This window comes from Solea solea, chromosome 3 (assembly GCF_958295425.1).
Source record: "Solea solea chromosome 3, fSolSol10.1, whole genome shotgun sequence".
In the NCBI taxonomy this organism is placed as follows: Eukaryota; Metazoa; Chordata; class Actinopteri; order Pleuronectiformes; family Soleidae; genus Solea; species Solea solea.
Window position 1 is genome coordinate 27,865,172 of NC_081136.1, and position 15,937 is coordinate 27,881,108.

At 40.2% G+C, this 15,937-nt stretch overlaps 1 protein-coding gene across 3 annotated transcripts in view; it reads left to right on the forward strand.

Annotated features, from left to right (window-relative positions):
- The window catches only part of tbc1d22a (TBC1 domain family, member 22a), a 116,799-nt gene that overhangs the window by 41,827 nt on the left and 59,035 nt on the right, over positions 1 to 15,937 (forward strand). For all 3 annotated transcript variants that reach the window (XM_058624103.1, XM_058624106.1, XM_058624105.1), the window contains one exon: positions 1,016 to 1,130. In XM_058624103.1, coding sequence (XP_058480086.1) covers positions 1,016 to 1,130 — 115 coding nt within the window. The remainder of the gene's footprint in view (positions 1 to 1,015; positions 1,131 to 15,937) is intronic.

Sequence of the window (15,937 nt, forward strand, 5' to 3'; positions counted from 1 at the left end):
ATAAAGCTTTGAATGCGGCATTGTAAATTGTTTATTATTACGACTTGAGGCATTTAGTTGTTTTTGAGCTGACTGTGCAGAACCACACACTTTAAGCAAACGCTAACTAATTCTTTAGGATTAATGAACATGTTGAATGCATGTATGTCCTTAAAAACATTTTAAAATTCATGTTTACTGGATTATATCTCCATTGTTTTCATCTTTGTTGGTGCATTGCTATTCTTGTGCCTTCTGGTCCACATGAACACTGCTCTACAGCACTACTAGTGGTCAGAATCTCCACAGGGTGCCTTTAATGTAGTTCTTTATGTACTCTACGTCGAGAGAGAAAGGAGACAAAGTGTTGTGTCTCTTTTTAAAACTGTGGAATAAATATTACAAAAAATATTTTTATTTAACCAGGAAAAACTCATTGAGTACAGAAATCCTAGACCTGGCTAGGCAACCGCACATTTAATACAGTTAAAGACAGACAACAAAACAAATAACCCTAACATTTACAGAGATATATCATAAAATTCATAAATATTCCATCAACATATTAAGAAAAAAACCCTAGAATGATAAAATACCAATTTTAATATCCACTTTTGTATTGTAACACCCAGGCTCTCGTAGCAAGATTGTACCCGTTTAACTGCTTTCCTCTTCACCAGCTTGGCATGCCTCGATTGTTCCAATTCCTCCTTTCCACACTCTCCCTCTAATCTTTACACTCACATGATTTAAAGCTGCAATTTTAACAGCCCAATATTTGAAAGTTTGATGATTGGAATAATGATTTAGTGTCTCTTTAAAAAGTTGAATATTTCAGTGAATGGGAATCTGCCATTTTGTACAAAGAAAGATGAGCCAGAGACAGATTATACAACAAAAAGTTTTTTTTTTTTTTTAGCTTATACACAACAGAGGGGCTTAGTGCCTTTCTCTGTAATGTAATGAAACTATCATCTCTGTCATGTAAATGTGTTTTGACTTTTTGCCTCTGTGTGCATGTTTGTGCGTATGAAAGATTTTTGAGCGGATCCTGTTCATATGGGCCATTCGCCACCCGGCCAGCGGCTACGTGCAAGGCATCAACGACCTGGTCACGCCGTTCTTCGTGGTCTATGTCTTTGAGTACATTGGTAAGTGTCGACACTCTCCCTTTTTTTTTTTTTCAACCACTTTAAAACTCTGATCTTTTGTGCTATGAAATGGGATAACGCTGCTGAAGTGAGGATCAGTCTTGCCTTTGTGCCGCTCACCCGCTCAAAGTGCTGCCGTCCGCTGTGCGGAGTGAGGCCGTGTGACAGGCAGAAGTGGCCTCTCACATGCAGCCTCAAAAAACACTTGGAAAAGACACACAGAAGCTTCAGGTGTTTTTTAACCGAGGCGCTTCTGTGGGGGACGGGACCGCATTCCCAGAATGTAAACAGTGTCCGCCATCTTTGCTAACAATAACACTAACAGGACCAAGTGTCACTGGTGGGCACGTAACGAAGAAAAGTTGGAAGATGTTTCTCAACTCAGGGGGAACTGAGGTTGGGAAGCACAAGTTTTTCAAAACTACAAGCCCTATTCTAGCATGTGAACGACCCCTACACATGTTGTTACTAGTTCACCACCACAGGCTGCATAGAACCAACCTTTGGCCTCTCTCTACATGTAAACTAATTTCTTCTACAGCTCTGTGCCCTCTGTTTTCCACTCTTCGTTTTGATTTACACTTCAATCTCTCGTATCCCCGCTAGTAATCTCCCCCCACTGCGTGAGCTCATGTTGTGCTACATTTATGCAGATGAATTTAATGTCGTACTGTCACAATCCATGCATGTGACAGTATAAACACGAGTCAGAGCAGCTGGAGGAGATTGTTTTGTCCTTCAGTGATGATTTTGATTGTCACAACTATTAAGATGAGCGACTCAGTGACGCTTTTTTTTTTTTTACTTGCACCTCCCTCCGTCCAGGAAGACTAAAAGACAGTGACGTGCAGTCATAATGTGATGCGTCGTAAAAAAGTCTCTCAGTCAGTTAAATAAAAGTAAACAGTTTCTTCATTACATTTTTTTTTTTGGTCTATTTCAGTACACCAGACGCTTAAACACAGTCAGAAGAAATCAAATTAGCAGGATACAATAAAATCTCAATCAACCTTTCATAAATATGTCCATGATTTTGGCCTTTATTGCAACTGCTTCAGTCAACAACTGGCACTGAGAGAACAGTTTTTAATGAGCATTTTGCAGCATCCAACTTTTCATTATGTTAGTGATAGGCAGTAAACCGTGCATTAAGCAAATGTAAGTAAGTTGCACTTGCTGTCACAGAATGTTTATTTCTATTTACATCTCACATGCACTATAATGTGCTTATTTGAGCCTTTTGTACTATGCCGTGGCCCAAAAAAAAACCCCCCACTACTAAACTGAAACCACAATACTCGAGAGGAACACCTTGCACACGTCGTACCATCTGGGTGTCAGAGACACAATTAGGATCCACAAATTAAGTGCTGGGAAGCCCGCAAGATTTTCAATTCTCGTTTTGGTACACAACGCTTTACTCGGAGCAAATGAGTGTTTGTTTTTTAATGCGTTTTTTTTCCCCAGCTTCTTTGTTTTACTAAGTTTACTCCAACACACCCAAAATGATCCTGTTTGTTGTGCGGCTGTTTTTAGTCGATATGATCAGACCTAATATAGTTGTTCCTGTTATTCTGTGGAATGATTCAGAGCTGTAACACAGACCACTGTGTATGAAGTATTATTATTTTGACCTTTGAACAAAATAATACCATTGACTGCTTTATATTCAACTCTGCAAGCGTTTGGTTGATATTTAATGTGTGTACTCCAAAATGCAGTCAGCAGATTAATCGCTAATAGACATAAATGTTTGGTATAGCCTTAAAATAAACTGCGAGGTGAAAAATTGTCAGCCTAATAATTTAGTCTTTTTTTTTTTTTTTTTTTAACCTACCTCAACAATGCATTTGTTTCTCTTCTCCTAATAATTCCGCGCAGGCTGTAGACTGAAAGGTGCAATACTGCCCTCCACAGCCCGAAATCCTCAATGACTGGTCATTTATCGTAGTTCAGAGGTTTATTTCCCTCCTCATCCCCCCCGACAGAGACACATGCAGCTCGAATTGATTGCATATCCTCTTGAAGTTGGGGGGAACCTTGTACCTGTTAGGATTCCCTCCTTCCTCGGCCTTCAGTTTCTCTTCCTAACAATTTGGCACATACAATTGCATTCTTCATTCTTTTCTGGAATAATGGCATCCAGCCTTTTTTTGTCAGATTTTCCCAACTTTCTCGCCACCACTTTTTAATGATTTAACCACTTTCAAGGGATTGACCCCCCCCTCCCAAACTTGGGCTTTCAGCTTAAAGCTCCTCCACATGCTTTTCCATTTTCCTTATTTTGCTCCCCTTCCAAAGAAGAGTCTTTTGGCTTTTTCTCTCGCCGTCATTGGAATCCCAAGGCTCCCATAAGGGACTTGGGGATGGCTAACGTATTGCTACTGGACCTATACAGACTGTCGGCCAACACCCGCACTCTCCCCAACCACATGTCTCCCCACCAACAGTTCACAATTCAAACTCCCCCGTTGTAGCTCAGCAGATGAGTCCATTCCAAGTTTATTCAACACTGATCACACTTGAATCAACACAGACAAGGCTCCCGCAAGGCAAACGGGGAACAGTAGCACAGTATTGCTACTGGACCTATGCACGCTGTCGACCAAGACCTCAACTCTCCCCGAACGCCGGTCGCTCTGAGACCAGTGTGTGATCTAAACTCTTTTATCTAAACTCAGCAAATGAGCCGATTCAAATGAGTTTCCGCAACTCTCCACTTTCTCTGTGGGTGAATTTAGGCTAATGTCAGATCATCAAAGTATCGCCTTGTGCTTTGTTGCCTTGTATCTCCATGAGCTGCTGAGCCTTGAACGTACACAGCGAACAAACCTTCACAACATGCCCGGCTGGCATCTTACATGATGGGCTGATGCACTGTGATGTTGTTGCTGTTAGACTCTCCTGTTTTGTGGAGCAGAGTGAAGTTTGGCTTTTGGCCCAATTCTGCTTCTTTGTGGACGGGACGAAAGTAGGAAATTCTTACTCTGTTTTGCTAACGCTTTTCTAATTCTGTCAGTCTTCCTTTTTCACTCCTGCCTTTGTGAGCTCATAAGCACATAGTGAAAGCAGGAAGATAAATTGTTGTCATTAAAATAAAATACCCAGGCCCTAGACATGGAGACATGCTAGTGACATTTCTATGGGACATTAGGGAATTATTTTTATGCAGTGTTTAACTAATGCGCAAAACCACAACCAAGTATGATTAACATGGGACGTTTGTGAGGTTTGTGATGTTTCCAGCTAAAATTCACTGAGGCTGAAATGTGTGTTTAAACCTGGATTCATTTCTTTTTACGAGGTGATTTGGGGGCAGCAGAAACAACCTGTACATACTACCACTACACGGATACCGAATTAGGGTACTAGGTTTAAAGTTGATATGCTGAAAATGCCAGTAAATGATCACTTGCCATTCATTGGACTTGAGAAAAACACTGAAGAGCTAAGTAAAGCTGAGTAAAGCTGCAGTTAAAATCATCCATGACATTCGAAGAAACGCATTTCCTGCATGTGTGCGTCCTGCTGTGATGAGCAGTGGTTTTGTGTCTGCATCATCTTATGTACTGTATGATGTGTAGTAGGCTTGCACACAGTCTCTGAGTCACAGCCAGTGAGAGTGATCTTTTTTTGTAAAGCACTAAATAAATAAATTAAACAACTTAATTCCATGTGGAGATTATCTCATGCTCTGCCTCAAACCCACCATCCCGCTCTCTCTGAGAGAGCTCTGCTCTGAACTGTTGTCTGCATTTACATACGCATACACTTGTGTTGAGCTTTATTTCTTACTTCTTGTCGGTTTCCGTCTGACAGCTAACCAGGTTACACAGTTCACCGCAAGTGGCATCTGCTCTGTCGGTGCATCACGGTGTGTGTGTGTGGTTTTTTTTTTGTCTTTTCACTTGCACAAACGCAAATGTTCAGATTTAGTTCATCCAAAAATATGCTTCTTGTGTCTGAGCTTGAGTGACAATCTGTACCTGAGGATGTGAGCAAATGTGATTCAGTCTCTGACCTGTTTTGCAGTTGTTTATTCTCTCCTCCTAATGAGTCTTGTCCGTTTTTCTTCAGCTCCACTGTTTATCAGGCGCTTTCCTTTTAGCTCTCTCACTCTTTCTCTCAGGCTTTTTCACAGTCGTATTATAACCTCTGTGTGGCACTGCAGCTCTTGTTTGGCTATCAAACACTATATTTGCTTTTTGATGATGCAATGTGAAGCAGTGGCTCAACCTCTTAACCACTCCATCTTTTCAGCTGCCCTTATTTTCTGCCTCTGACTAAATTCCATCAATACCTGCCTGTTAATCCAAATTGAAAAGCTCCAATTGGTAGATTATTGATAAAACCTCTAAAGTTGTTGTGTATCCACTTGGACTGTTAAGCAGTCTAGCAGGCCTCCATCTTGTCAAAGGAAAAATTGATTCAGCAAGTCTGTTGTGTGAGGTAACTGTGAGGCATTACTTTGTCTTTTTCCTATCTTGCTTTGTGGAGTGCCTTTCCAATTAGCTGACAAAAAAAATGAATCCAATTAAGGCCGGGATGAGCCATGACAGGCCAGAGATCATTGCTGTTCTTCATTTAATAGCGGGAATGGTCTTTGATTGGTCAGTGGATCCATATTGTAATCTGCATGCCGATGTCTACGTATGGATCTGCTCTGAAGAACGATTCAAGACAAGGAGGCAAATAAGAGAGCGGGCAGTGATTTTGAAAATCCAAAGAGATGAGCATTTGACAGGCGTGCATGAAAGAGATGTAGAATCTGAATGAGGACAAGTGAGATTTTCTCTTGGCAAGCCTTAAGAGTAGGAAGAAGTGAGGGCCCAGTGAATGACCGAGAACGACAAACTACAGAGCAAACAAACACGATTTTCAAAGAAAGTGCCCCCATGCTGTCAGGAAACAGCCGAGCCAGGCAGCCCTTCCTCCCATCAGAAAAACCATCGCCCTCCCTCACTTTGAAGCAGAAGTTGTCATAACAGGCACAAAGTGGCTAGCAACGGCGTCTCTGTTGCTAAGATTGTTTTTCTATTTTGAGTGTGTTGTCACCACCGTGGAAAAGGAGGGCTTCTAATATTTGTGTGACTAAAAACCCTCACCATGAGGTTCACATGTTGGATACCAGTTTAGAGAGTAATTATTTACCAAATGCCTCCCTAACAGCTTTCCCTATTCTTCTTTTTTAGTTTGGTTTATTTAGTTTTCACAACAACACACTAAAGTGGTGAAACAACATCATAAGATGCACATTGTGCTTGGAGAGATTCAGAAACCCTCAGACACAGGCTTGGAGTCTTGGATATTCTTACAATTATTATAAGTACCTTGTCCAAAACTCAGTAGCCAATCAGCAGACAGCTTGCTTTGTCCCATCCATGGTCAGAAAAAATCCACGCACCTTGAACAAGTATGGCCCGCAAAGGCAAAATAGTCGCCGCAAGCAAATTTCCAATCAGTGCAAACAAAAAGTGTATTTTCAATAAATAAAATCCAATCATTTTGAATGATTATATCGATATTTTATTTGCAATTTATGTATTTTGATTTTGTGGTTCATGGTTGGTGTAGTGGTTAGCACTCTTGCCTTTGCAGCAAGAAGATCCGGGTTCGAGCCCCGGTTGTATTATCAATCATGTATTGTATTTCAGAAAACAAACAAACAAAAAACACACAACAAACTTACTGTGGATGTAAATCTAAGAGAGGCTTCTTAAAAATGTGAGCTGCAGTAGAGCCTTAAAGCTTCCCTAGTTTTTCATCATGTGAAAGTTTTTCTATTCATTGACAAACCTGTGTGGAATCATCACCGTCTTGGCACTTTGCCTCAGCTTTGTCGCATTTTCAACTCTGGTTTTTGCTGCGAGCAAGAGTATAGATGATCACTGTTCTCCTACACTGATTGTCGTTTTTTTTTTTCTAAAGTAAAACAAACAACAAATCCAGGAACACACACTACCTGTCTCAATAAAGTTAGCAACTAGCTGATGAACAATGTGAACAAAAAGAACCACATCCTTCTTTGTGGGTGTTAAATACTGCCTGAAGGTTGAACAAGTGGGCTAAAATACAACTTTGAATAAGTGATAAAGCTGCTCAGTTTTGGCACACATTAACCATAATGAGCTACAAAGACAGAATTTGTAGCTTGTTAGAGTTGAAAACAAATAAGTATTACTGATGGGTCTCTGCATATATATAGTGTCAAACTTCTTTTTCTGGGGGCGGTCAGTTGTTCATTTCAGTTCATTATTGAATTATGACGTTTCCTGGTTCTTTGGTGAACTGCGTGCTGTTTGGTTCCCTCATTGTCTAGAAAAAGAAGCACCCCTCCATGTTTGAAGAGTTGACTTTAAGCCGACACAAAAGTGATCTTTATTTCTAAAAGTTGTGATGCACTTTCAAACATTTTGTAGACAGAAGTTGTTTCCCTAGTAGAAATGAGGTAATGTCGTGGACAGTGGCCCTTGAGAAAGCGAGGTGGAGGACAAATCGCAATGTTCGAGGTTAAGTATATTTTCAAATATAAATGTGTTTCTTTGCAGCAGAAGTAGGTGCTCATCTTTAAGTGGCGCTGAGTTTTACTAGGAGAAAGGATTTTAAAAGGGAACTTTTAGACATTTGCACAACTCAACTCGCACACTTAGTGACGGGCAAAGAGGTAAAAACGTAAGGTGCTCAGCCAACCGGAGCCATTAGCAAAACCACAAAGTTTTTGGTGATGTGTCCTTGTGGCTGTTAGGGGAGACTGGGAGAATGACGAGCAAGGAGAGACTGCTTGTTTGTCGTACTGTGGATGATTTGTGTTTATTATGTGTGTGTGTGTGTGTGTTTTAGTCAGCCCCTTCTAAAACATGAAGACTTTGCCGGTCCCCAGACGCACACTTTTTTTTCCTCTGAAAGCTACTTTAAGCTTTCATAAATGCAGGAGATGTGTACTTACTTTCACGGCATGCTCTTTATCAAGTGCTTATGCTGAGCAACCGGTGTCTGCCAAGGGCATATTTGTAAATTATACACACAATTTTTACATGCTTTCAGCATGGTCACCTGTTTTTTTCCCCATTTACTTTTTCCACATTTTTTTTTAACATACTGGAGATGCACAGCTGCAAGATTTTGAAAATAAGAAATAGCACTTAAACCAACAGGAGCTTAACTCATTTATGGCCTCTTTAAAGATTTAAAAAAAAATATATTATATCCTTGAGCCAAAGGAGTGCACATTTAAGAACACTAGTGTGTGTGTGTGTGTGTCTTCAGTTTTTCGTAACTTTTTTTTACCTGAAAAAATTATTGTTATGCAATTATATCGTCAACATTTCTTATTTTAGTTGCTGCTGCAGTTGTGTCATTTTAATTGACAACGATCGACTGTGGTCCTCTGACGACACACAGATGCTGTGTATCGTCTTCAGCTGCTTTTACTGTTTGTTGTCGGTAACATGGTCATTTTTATGCTTTTTAACACATTTTGTTAAATATCTCAGCAGAAGCAAATCCTCTTTGGTTAATTTTAAACAAAATCGAAATTGCATTGACTTCCATTCATTTGGATAGCCGAAACCAAACATTATCACTAACCTTAACCATAACCAGTTAATGCCTAACCCAAACCTTAACCTAACCACAAATCGAATCTTTGCACTGAACTCAATTCCTCAGAAATGAGTTTTGGCTTCATGTCAGTGTTTATCACAGAAAAGGTAGACTAGAAACATTTTATTGTAATTTTACACTTTTTACACTTAAATTCAAAGAAACTGTGAGTGCTCTCACCAAGATGCTTCAAAACATGGTCACATACAACGCACAAACTGCGTATTCCAACCATGGACACACATGCCAATCATAAAAACAAGGCAGGGAAGAGTATGTCAGCGGAAGATGTAACAAGTACACACACACACACACTTAACTGATGTAAGGAGAAGAATCTAAACTGTCATAAATAAAACAAAAGCTTACAAATACCTGAGACACAAAATATGTCTCTTTACAATATTCTCAGTTCAGACAGGATGTGTATTCCTTAGTGAGCGGTAGCTTGGTGAAAAGCCAGAGATGTCTGCTTCGTACTTTGCATTTTTGACCCTTTACGCATCTCCTCTCCTCTTAATCAATTGTTTTTCTCATTAATCAATTCGTTGTTTGGTCCATATGATGTCAGAAAATGTCGATTGTCGTTTGACGGGGATTACAGTGCTTGTGCCTTTGTTTTTTTAAATGTTATTTTTCTTCTCGTCAGGTCATTTATACATCTATAGATTGAGTAGTCCTGTGGAGTGGATGTTGGTCAGTAGGTGGTTAACTAATATTGGCTTCTTTCTCCCCATGGTTGGGCCACTGTTGGCCGAGCCTTCTATTCTGACTCTCCCTCTGATTAACGGCTGTTATTAGCTCTAATGAGCTGCTTAGTGGTTGCCCAAGCACAGCTGCTGACACCCAGCAGGAACACTGTCTTTTCTGTTTTTGTTCTCTGTCTGCTTTTGCTTTCTCAAATTTCGCCTCCTTTAAACAATCAGTGAGGTATCAGTGGTATTGACTTGATGTAGGCATTATCTATAGGGATGTCCTGATCCGATATCAGCCAAAAAACAAGTATCGGATTATATTGGACTGCCTCTGAAATTTTCAGAAAATAATAGAGAACCCCTGGGCTAATCCAAAATAAGGGGGGTGTTCTCTGAAGACACGCTGTTACCTTTGAAACACGGGTGCTCTCAGAACACCCCCATTAGCAAAAAAAAATCGACTATTCTTATGTTAAAGGTTAAAATTTATGTAATCCATTGGTTGATAATAAATGGGTCAGTTTTTCTCATACCTACTGTTGCTGACTATTGTACTCTGTTTAACTAACATCACTTGAATGATATTCTAACATTCCACACTAAAAAATAAGTAAGTAAAGTATGTATGATTCGTGCTGATATCGTATCGGATCGATATCGGTTTCGGCCAATACTCAAGGCTGCAATATCGGTATTGTATCGGAAGTGAAAAAGTTGTATTGGGACATCCCTAGTTATTTAGGCAGATGGTTTGAGATTTGTTCTATCTTCTTTGACGTTGCCTCTCTTTTTCTCTCGCCCCCGCCTTGAGCTTCTGTCTCGGTCTCCGTCCCTTTATTTTGTTTAGAACCCAATCGCCACGTTTCTTATGTTAAGTAAAAGCATTTGAACTCAGCCTTGTGATTTTGACCCTTAGTCTTTGTCCGCCTCCACCTTTGTCTGCATAAACATCACTCTTCATTCCTCTGAAAGAAGGTCATATCTTTCAGACCTCTGAAGGCTGCCATTTTGCATTTTTCTCTCTTTTTTTTTTTATTTCTCCTGAAATTGGTTACTCTCAGTGTCTACAGTTTCTTTGCGTGGACATGTTTTCATGATACTTCTGTGGTATCAACAGTCTACTTAACTCCCCCTGTATCACCTAATATCAAAAATAATAAACAAACTTTGTTTACCTAAGCAGTTAAGTTCATCAACTTCAGTGAGCCTATATGCATGCGGCGTGCTGTTTGGCTGAAGTCTAACGTTGTTCGTGATTGGCTGTCTAGAGGTGTGCAGGAAGTTACTACCAGAGATGGGAGCTGATTTCCCAAAGGAGAGGAGGAAGATGGGGCTAAAGATTGTGTTTTCAGGAGCTGGTGCTTCTCGTTGAATGAATGAAGGTATATCGAGAATGTTGAAAGTGACATGGACTAAATTATGAGAGCAGGAACTGGAGAAAGATGACTTTTTTTTAGTATTGGTATTGAAGAAGTATTGGTCAGGAATCTGAATCAAAATGTTGTTATGAAACATTTAATATCTTGTTATTTGCTACCAGCACCTTAGTGAGGTGAGGGCACCATAAGGAAGTGTTTTAGCCATTTAATACATGTCACTGTGACAGAGAGCAGGATGACAGTGTAGTCGCTGTTTTCACTCCGAGAATCCATTTTCAGCTGATGGAGACAGAGATTTTATATTATAATTGGTCTTAAATAGACAATGACATGCATTTGTTCTTTTAAACTTTACATGCTTTGGCTCGTAGTGAAGAAATATCCAGTAAAATCAATCAGACCATTGTCAGTCCATGACAGCAGGGCATAAAAACCTGAAAATCAATAGCTGTGCTGTGCTTTCATCTGCATCTGACTTGAGCTCATTCCCCCTCCATTTTTTTATCAGAGATTCTCTCATTGCTACTGATAAAAAGCAACAGTGCCCTGAAATGATCCAGAGAAATAGTTCTGTCAAAAAATGATTCATCTTCTTTGAATAATCGCAGGGGGTTATTGAATATTTTTAGATTTAAGTTAATTACTCGACTATAAAAAGCCATAAATTGAAACTCTCCTTACCAAGAAGCCACACGTCTCTCTCTCCAGTCTTTATTCCTCGTTCCCTGTCAGCCGTGTGATTGGGGGGGGGGGGGGGGGGCAAAAAAGAAAACCTGTTTTATCATTCTGTCACCAGCAAAACGCGTTCCGCTTGACCTGATGCAATTGGAGGCAATTGAAACAGACGTCTTACTGTGCTGCTGTGCCGGTGGTTTTGTGGTGTTTTGGGTTACATCATGACCACGTGCACACACGTGCACGCCGGTACACTCGCACAAAAAGACGCACACAAACATATCCTGGTTTCCGATATGTTTGGGTACGTTTTGAAACGATGGCACTCGTCGTTGACTATATACACAGATAAATGACCTGTGTGTGTATACATTACTGTGTTTTGACAAGTGGAAATAGTAGTTAACAAATGGAATTGATCCCATTATGTACCTGGGTTTAGATTGGTGCCCTTGTTTTTTTTAAAAACAACATAGACAGCACAACAGCATATTAAGAAATGAATCGAATGCAATTGGTTCTAATACATAATAATAAATGCTTCATTTAACTTGTCAAGGGTCTATATTTATAGGGCACTTTTCCAGCCTGTTGACTGCTCTAAATGCTTTATACAGTACTTCACTCAGCGTATTCACAGAGAGAAAACACATGAAATCTAAAGCGTGAATGGTCTGTGTTCAAAGAGCACCTTTTTAATTGCATGTGTGATGGACATGTGATGGACATTCAAGCTAAAATTGTATTGCTGATGTATGTGATATAAAAGTACAGAACAAGTTGTCGTGACTGTGCACACAGACACACTGAAACCCCAAAATGCTCCTCATGCTTAGGGTAACCATCATTCCAGTAAATTGTTGGAAATGAGGGTTACATTAAAATTTTCTTCAAGAACCTTGGATAAGTAGTTAGTAGTATTTCTCTATAACCAAAGAAGGAAAGTGGGAAAAAAACGAATATTCATGAAGGAGGACGGAATCTAAACCTTACTTCAACATGTTATCACTATGTAATTAGAACTCAAACACAGGCCTCATCCTAGGCACTGTTGCTACTCTCTGGCATTGCCATGGTTACACAATTACGCTGTATGCCACCAGTTGCACAATAGTTCAGTCACTTATTTTCACACACATCTGTGGTCAGACGTTTACCACAGGGACAGTATCACTGCTGTGGTGATGAGGACGACATAGACAGTGTAAAGACAGTGGTAGCAGCCGCTACCGTTAATGTGATGCAGTGGCCATACTCAACATTAAACACTTAAAGCTCTCTTATACAAGACACCATTTTACCTTAGGGCAAGCAGATCATTATGTGTCTGCACATATGATATGGTATTAATAGCTGTATTCTATTTGATGTCAAGTGCTTGCATTATCTTGCCAACAGCTGCGGGGGCCTGCTGTTTGATGTATGGACACACGACTCAAAGTGCAGATAGTAGGCGATGAGAACATTGTGGGAGTGATTGTGCAGATTTTAGGGCCTTAAGCTTTCTTTATCACTGGTAAGGCTGAAGTTAAGTGCTTTCAATGAGTAGACTTCCCAGCACAATTTCAAGAAAAAACTGAAACTTCTAAGAACTATGACATAAAGGCACCGGGTGAAGGACCTGAACAATCGGTTGTTTTCAAATGTTTGCCAGTCATAAAGCTTGCACTTTAATAGTTGTATTCTGGATTGTTCTTTAATCATTTAGGTGCCGTAAATAGATGTCCGAATAAGATGAAGCCACTTGCATTAGAGTATAGTCAAAGTTTTAACATTTTTCACACAGGAAATCACAAATCAAATCGTAGTCGCAGTATCTGTCAGAAAAAAAAAAGCAATTGCATATTTTCCCCAAATAGCTCAGCCTTTGAGTATGAAACTAGAAAGCAGACTTGTTTCCTAGACCTGAGGTTTGTGAGAATTACAACAGAGAAATATTTAATTAACCCTAATAATGTAAAAAAGAAAAAGAAAAAGATATCTTGTTCATATAAACCATTACTAATATTTGCGTTATCCCAAACCTAAATGTATTGTCACCCCAACTTTGAAACAAGTCTTTACTTCAAATTTAATCACTGAAGTTATGGGAACTTGCTTTCTTTCCTTCGTAGAGTGACGATGTGTCATGAGTAATATCTAGACTACACCAAACACACACACCTGCTTCTAACTTCTTTAGCTCGAGCTGAACCTTCTATTTTCATGTCTCCATATTCTGTTTTGCATGCTGACATTATTCCATCGTTGTTATGCTCAAATCACCTGTGACTCTGTATGTGTGCGTGTGTACTCGGGTTTGTTTGCTGGCATAAAAAACAGATCTCGTCAGGACCAGTAGTCCACATATAGAACAAAACCTGGTCCTGAGGTAGAACCTAATTTCTTAGGAGCTGGCTAAGTGTAGGGCTAAGGGTTAGGGTTAGGCATTAACTTGTGGTTATATTTAAGGTTAGGGATAAGGCTTTAGGCTGTCAAAATGAATGGATGTCAGCACAGTGTCCTAAGAAGAGTAGCTATGTGTGTGCGTGCGTGCATGCTCGCTCTCCATGTGTATGTGAGGTTGCCAAGATGACTCTCCTCTTAATTATCCAGCAGTATGAATGCCACATCTCTGGAAAATGTTCAGCTCTCATTAACATGGGTGTTATCACACTAATTGTGTCACAGCGGGGAAGTCTTGCTGCAGCCTGGGTGAGAGGTTGAGCGAGGCTTTGTTACAGATGCAGCGTAGGTGGAAGTATCACTGTACATGTCTCGCGAGCCGCCAACGTGCTTATAGAACTTCAGCCTGACTGCTTTAGTGTCATTCCAAAGGTAGAAAGTGCAATGGGAAACGTTTGGATTCACCACCTAAATTGTAAGTCATTAGATTCATTAGATTTAACTGTGACTGCCGCTGTAAATGATAAGTAATGACTGCACCTCTTCATGTGATCTTATAAACTTTAGATGGAGAAATCTTGTTAAAGCCAATTGTGTGCTGTCTCTCTGTGGCAGTCAGCAACTCAGGATTGCCTGTGATTAATCTGAACCAACAGAAGGTTGTCAAATGGGACTGTTTTTTATTGCCAATTGCTGTTTCCCCCCCCTCCACACACACACACACACACACACACACTTTATGATTACATCAGGCCGTACTAGCTCGTTTATCATCTTACATCACATTACCTTGTGGCCCATCGTTGTAAAGAGCAGATGGTAGCACTGGCCCAAGTGTGTGTGTGTGTGTGTGTGTGTGTGTGTGTGTCCTGTGCAAAGTTTGTGCGTGTGTATGAGTGTGTTAGTGCCCGCACTCGATCTCCGGAGGTGTAACTCAGCTCCACTTGCCAAGCTGTGCGAAGTGCTCACAGCTGGCAGTGGCCAAGCAGTTGGTCTCTCTGGACAAGTTACCCCCTGCGCCAGGACAAACCAGGAAATAAGCCCTTGGGCTGGCAGGAAACTGGCTCCTTGGCCATTATGATGAAAGGTGAAGAAGAGTGGAGTGGGGCAGGAGTAACAGCATGGAGAAGAAGGGTAGCGACATAGACTGTATACAAAGAGAAGAAAGTTTTCTGGTGTGCTGGCTCAGGATGTCTCTGAAGTAAGAATAAATTGAATAGCAACCAGGTGGTCACAAGAATAATTCAGTCTGAATGGAGGTCTATGGGAAAATGAGCCAACTTTTAACTTCATTTATAACATCAGTAAACATTTTCCTGACTAGCTAATGACCTCAGTCAATAGTTTCAGATCTTCTTCAATAAAACATGATGTCAGTTTTGAAAATCAGGTTCCCATTAGGAGGACAATTGAGTGCTAATAGCAACAAAATAAAGTCAAATTGCTATATAGATTTGGACACAAGAAGTGAGAACGGCGAGCCAAGAGAAAGAGCATTGATGTGCCACGGAGTGATGAAGAGATAATCAGATGAAACAATAAAGGGAGGAAAAAGGAAAAAATCTTATTGTGAAAGAGGAGACATAAGGGAGACAACAACTAGCAGAGCTGAAACTTTGTTGGGAGAAAAATTGTTCACCTCAACTTTTTCAAAAGATTTTTGTTAAATGAATGAACCTCCCTGTCAGGAATTCAATCTGATTCAATGCTATCAGATATCTGTCCAATTCTACCTGGATTGTATTGGTAACAACATGGAGCCGATCCAGCCAGTTTCATTCTGTATCGCTCCATGTTTATGTCTACACTCGTATGCCCACTTTATTGGGTACACAGGACACTTATCAAAGTGGCAGGAGTAGTCTTCTGTCACTGTAGACCATCTGCTTCAATATTTGAAGATGGCCTTCTGTACACCTTGGTTATAATGAGTCGTTATTTGATGTACTGTTTTCTTTCTATCATTTCGAACCAGCCTGCCCATTCTTCATTGACCTCTGACCTTAACAAGGCTATTTAAGGTTTTGTTTGTTTATTTCCCAAGAATTCACTGTAGACCCTAGAGATGGTT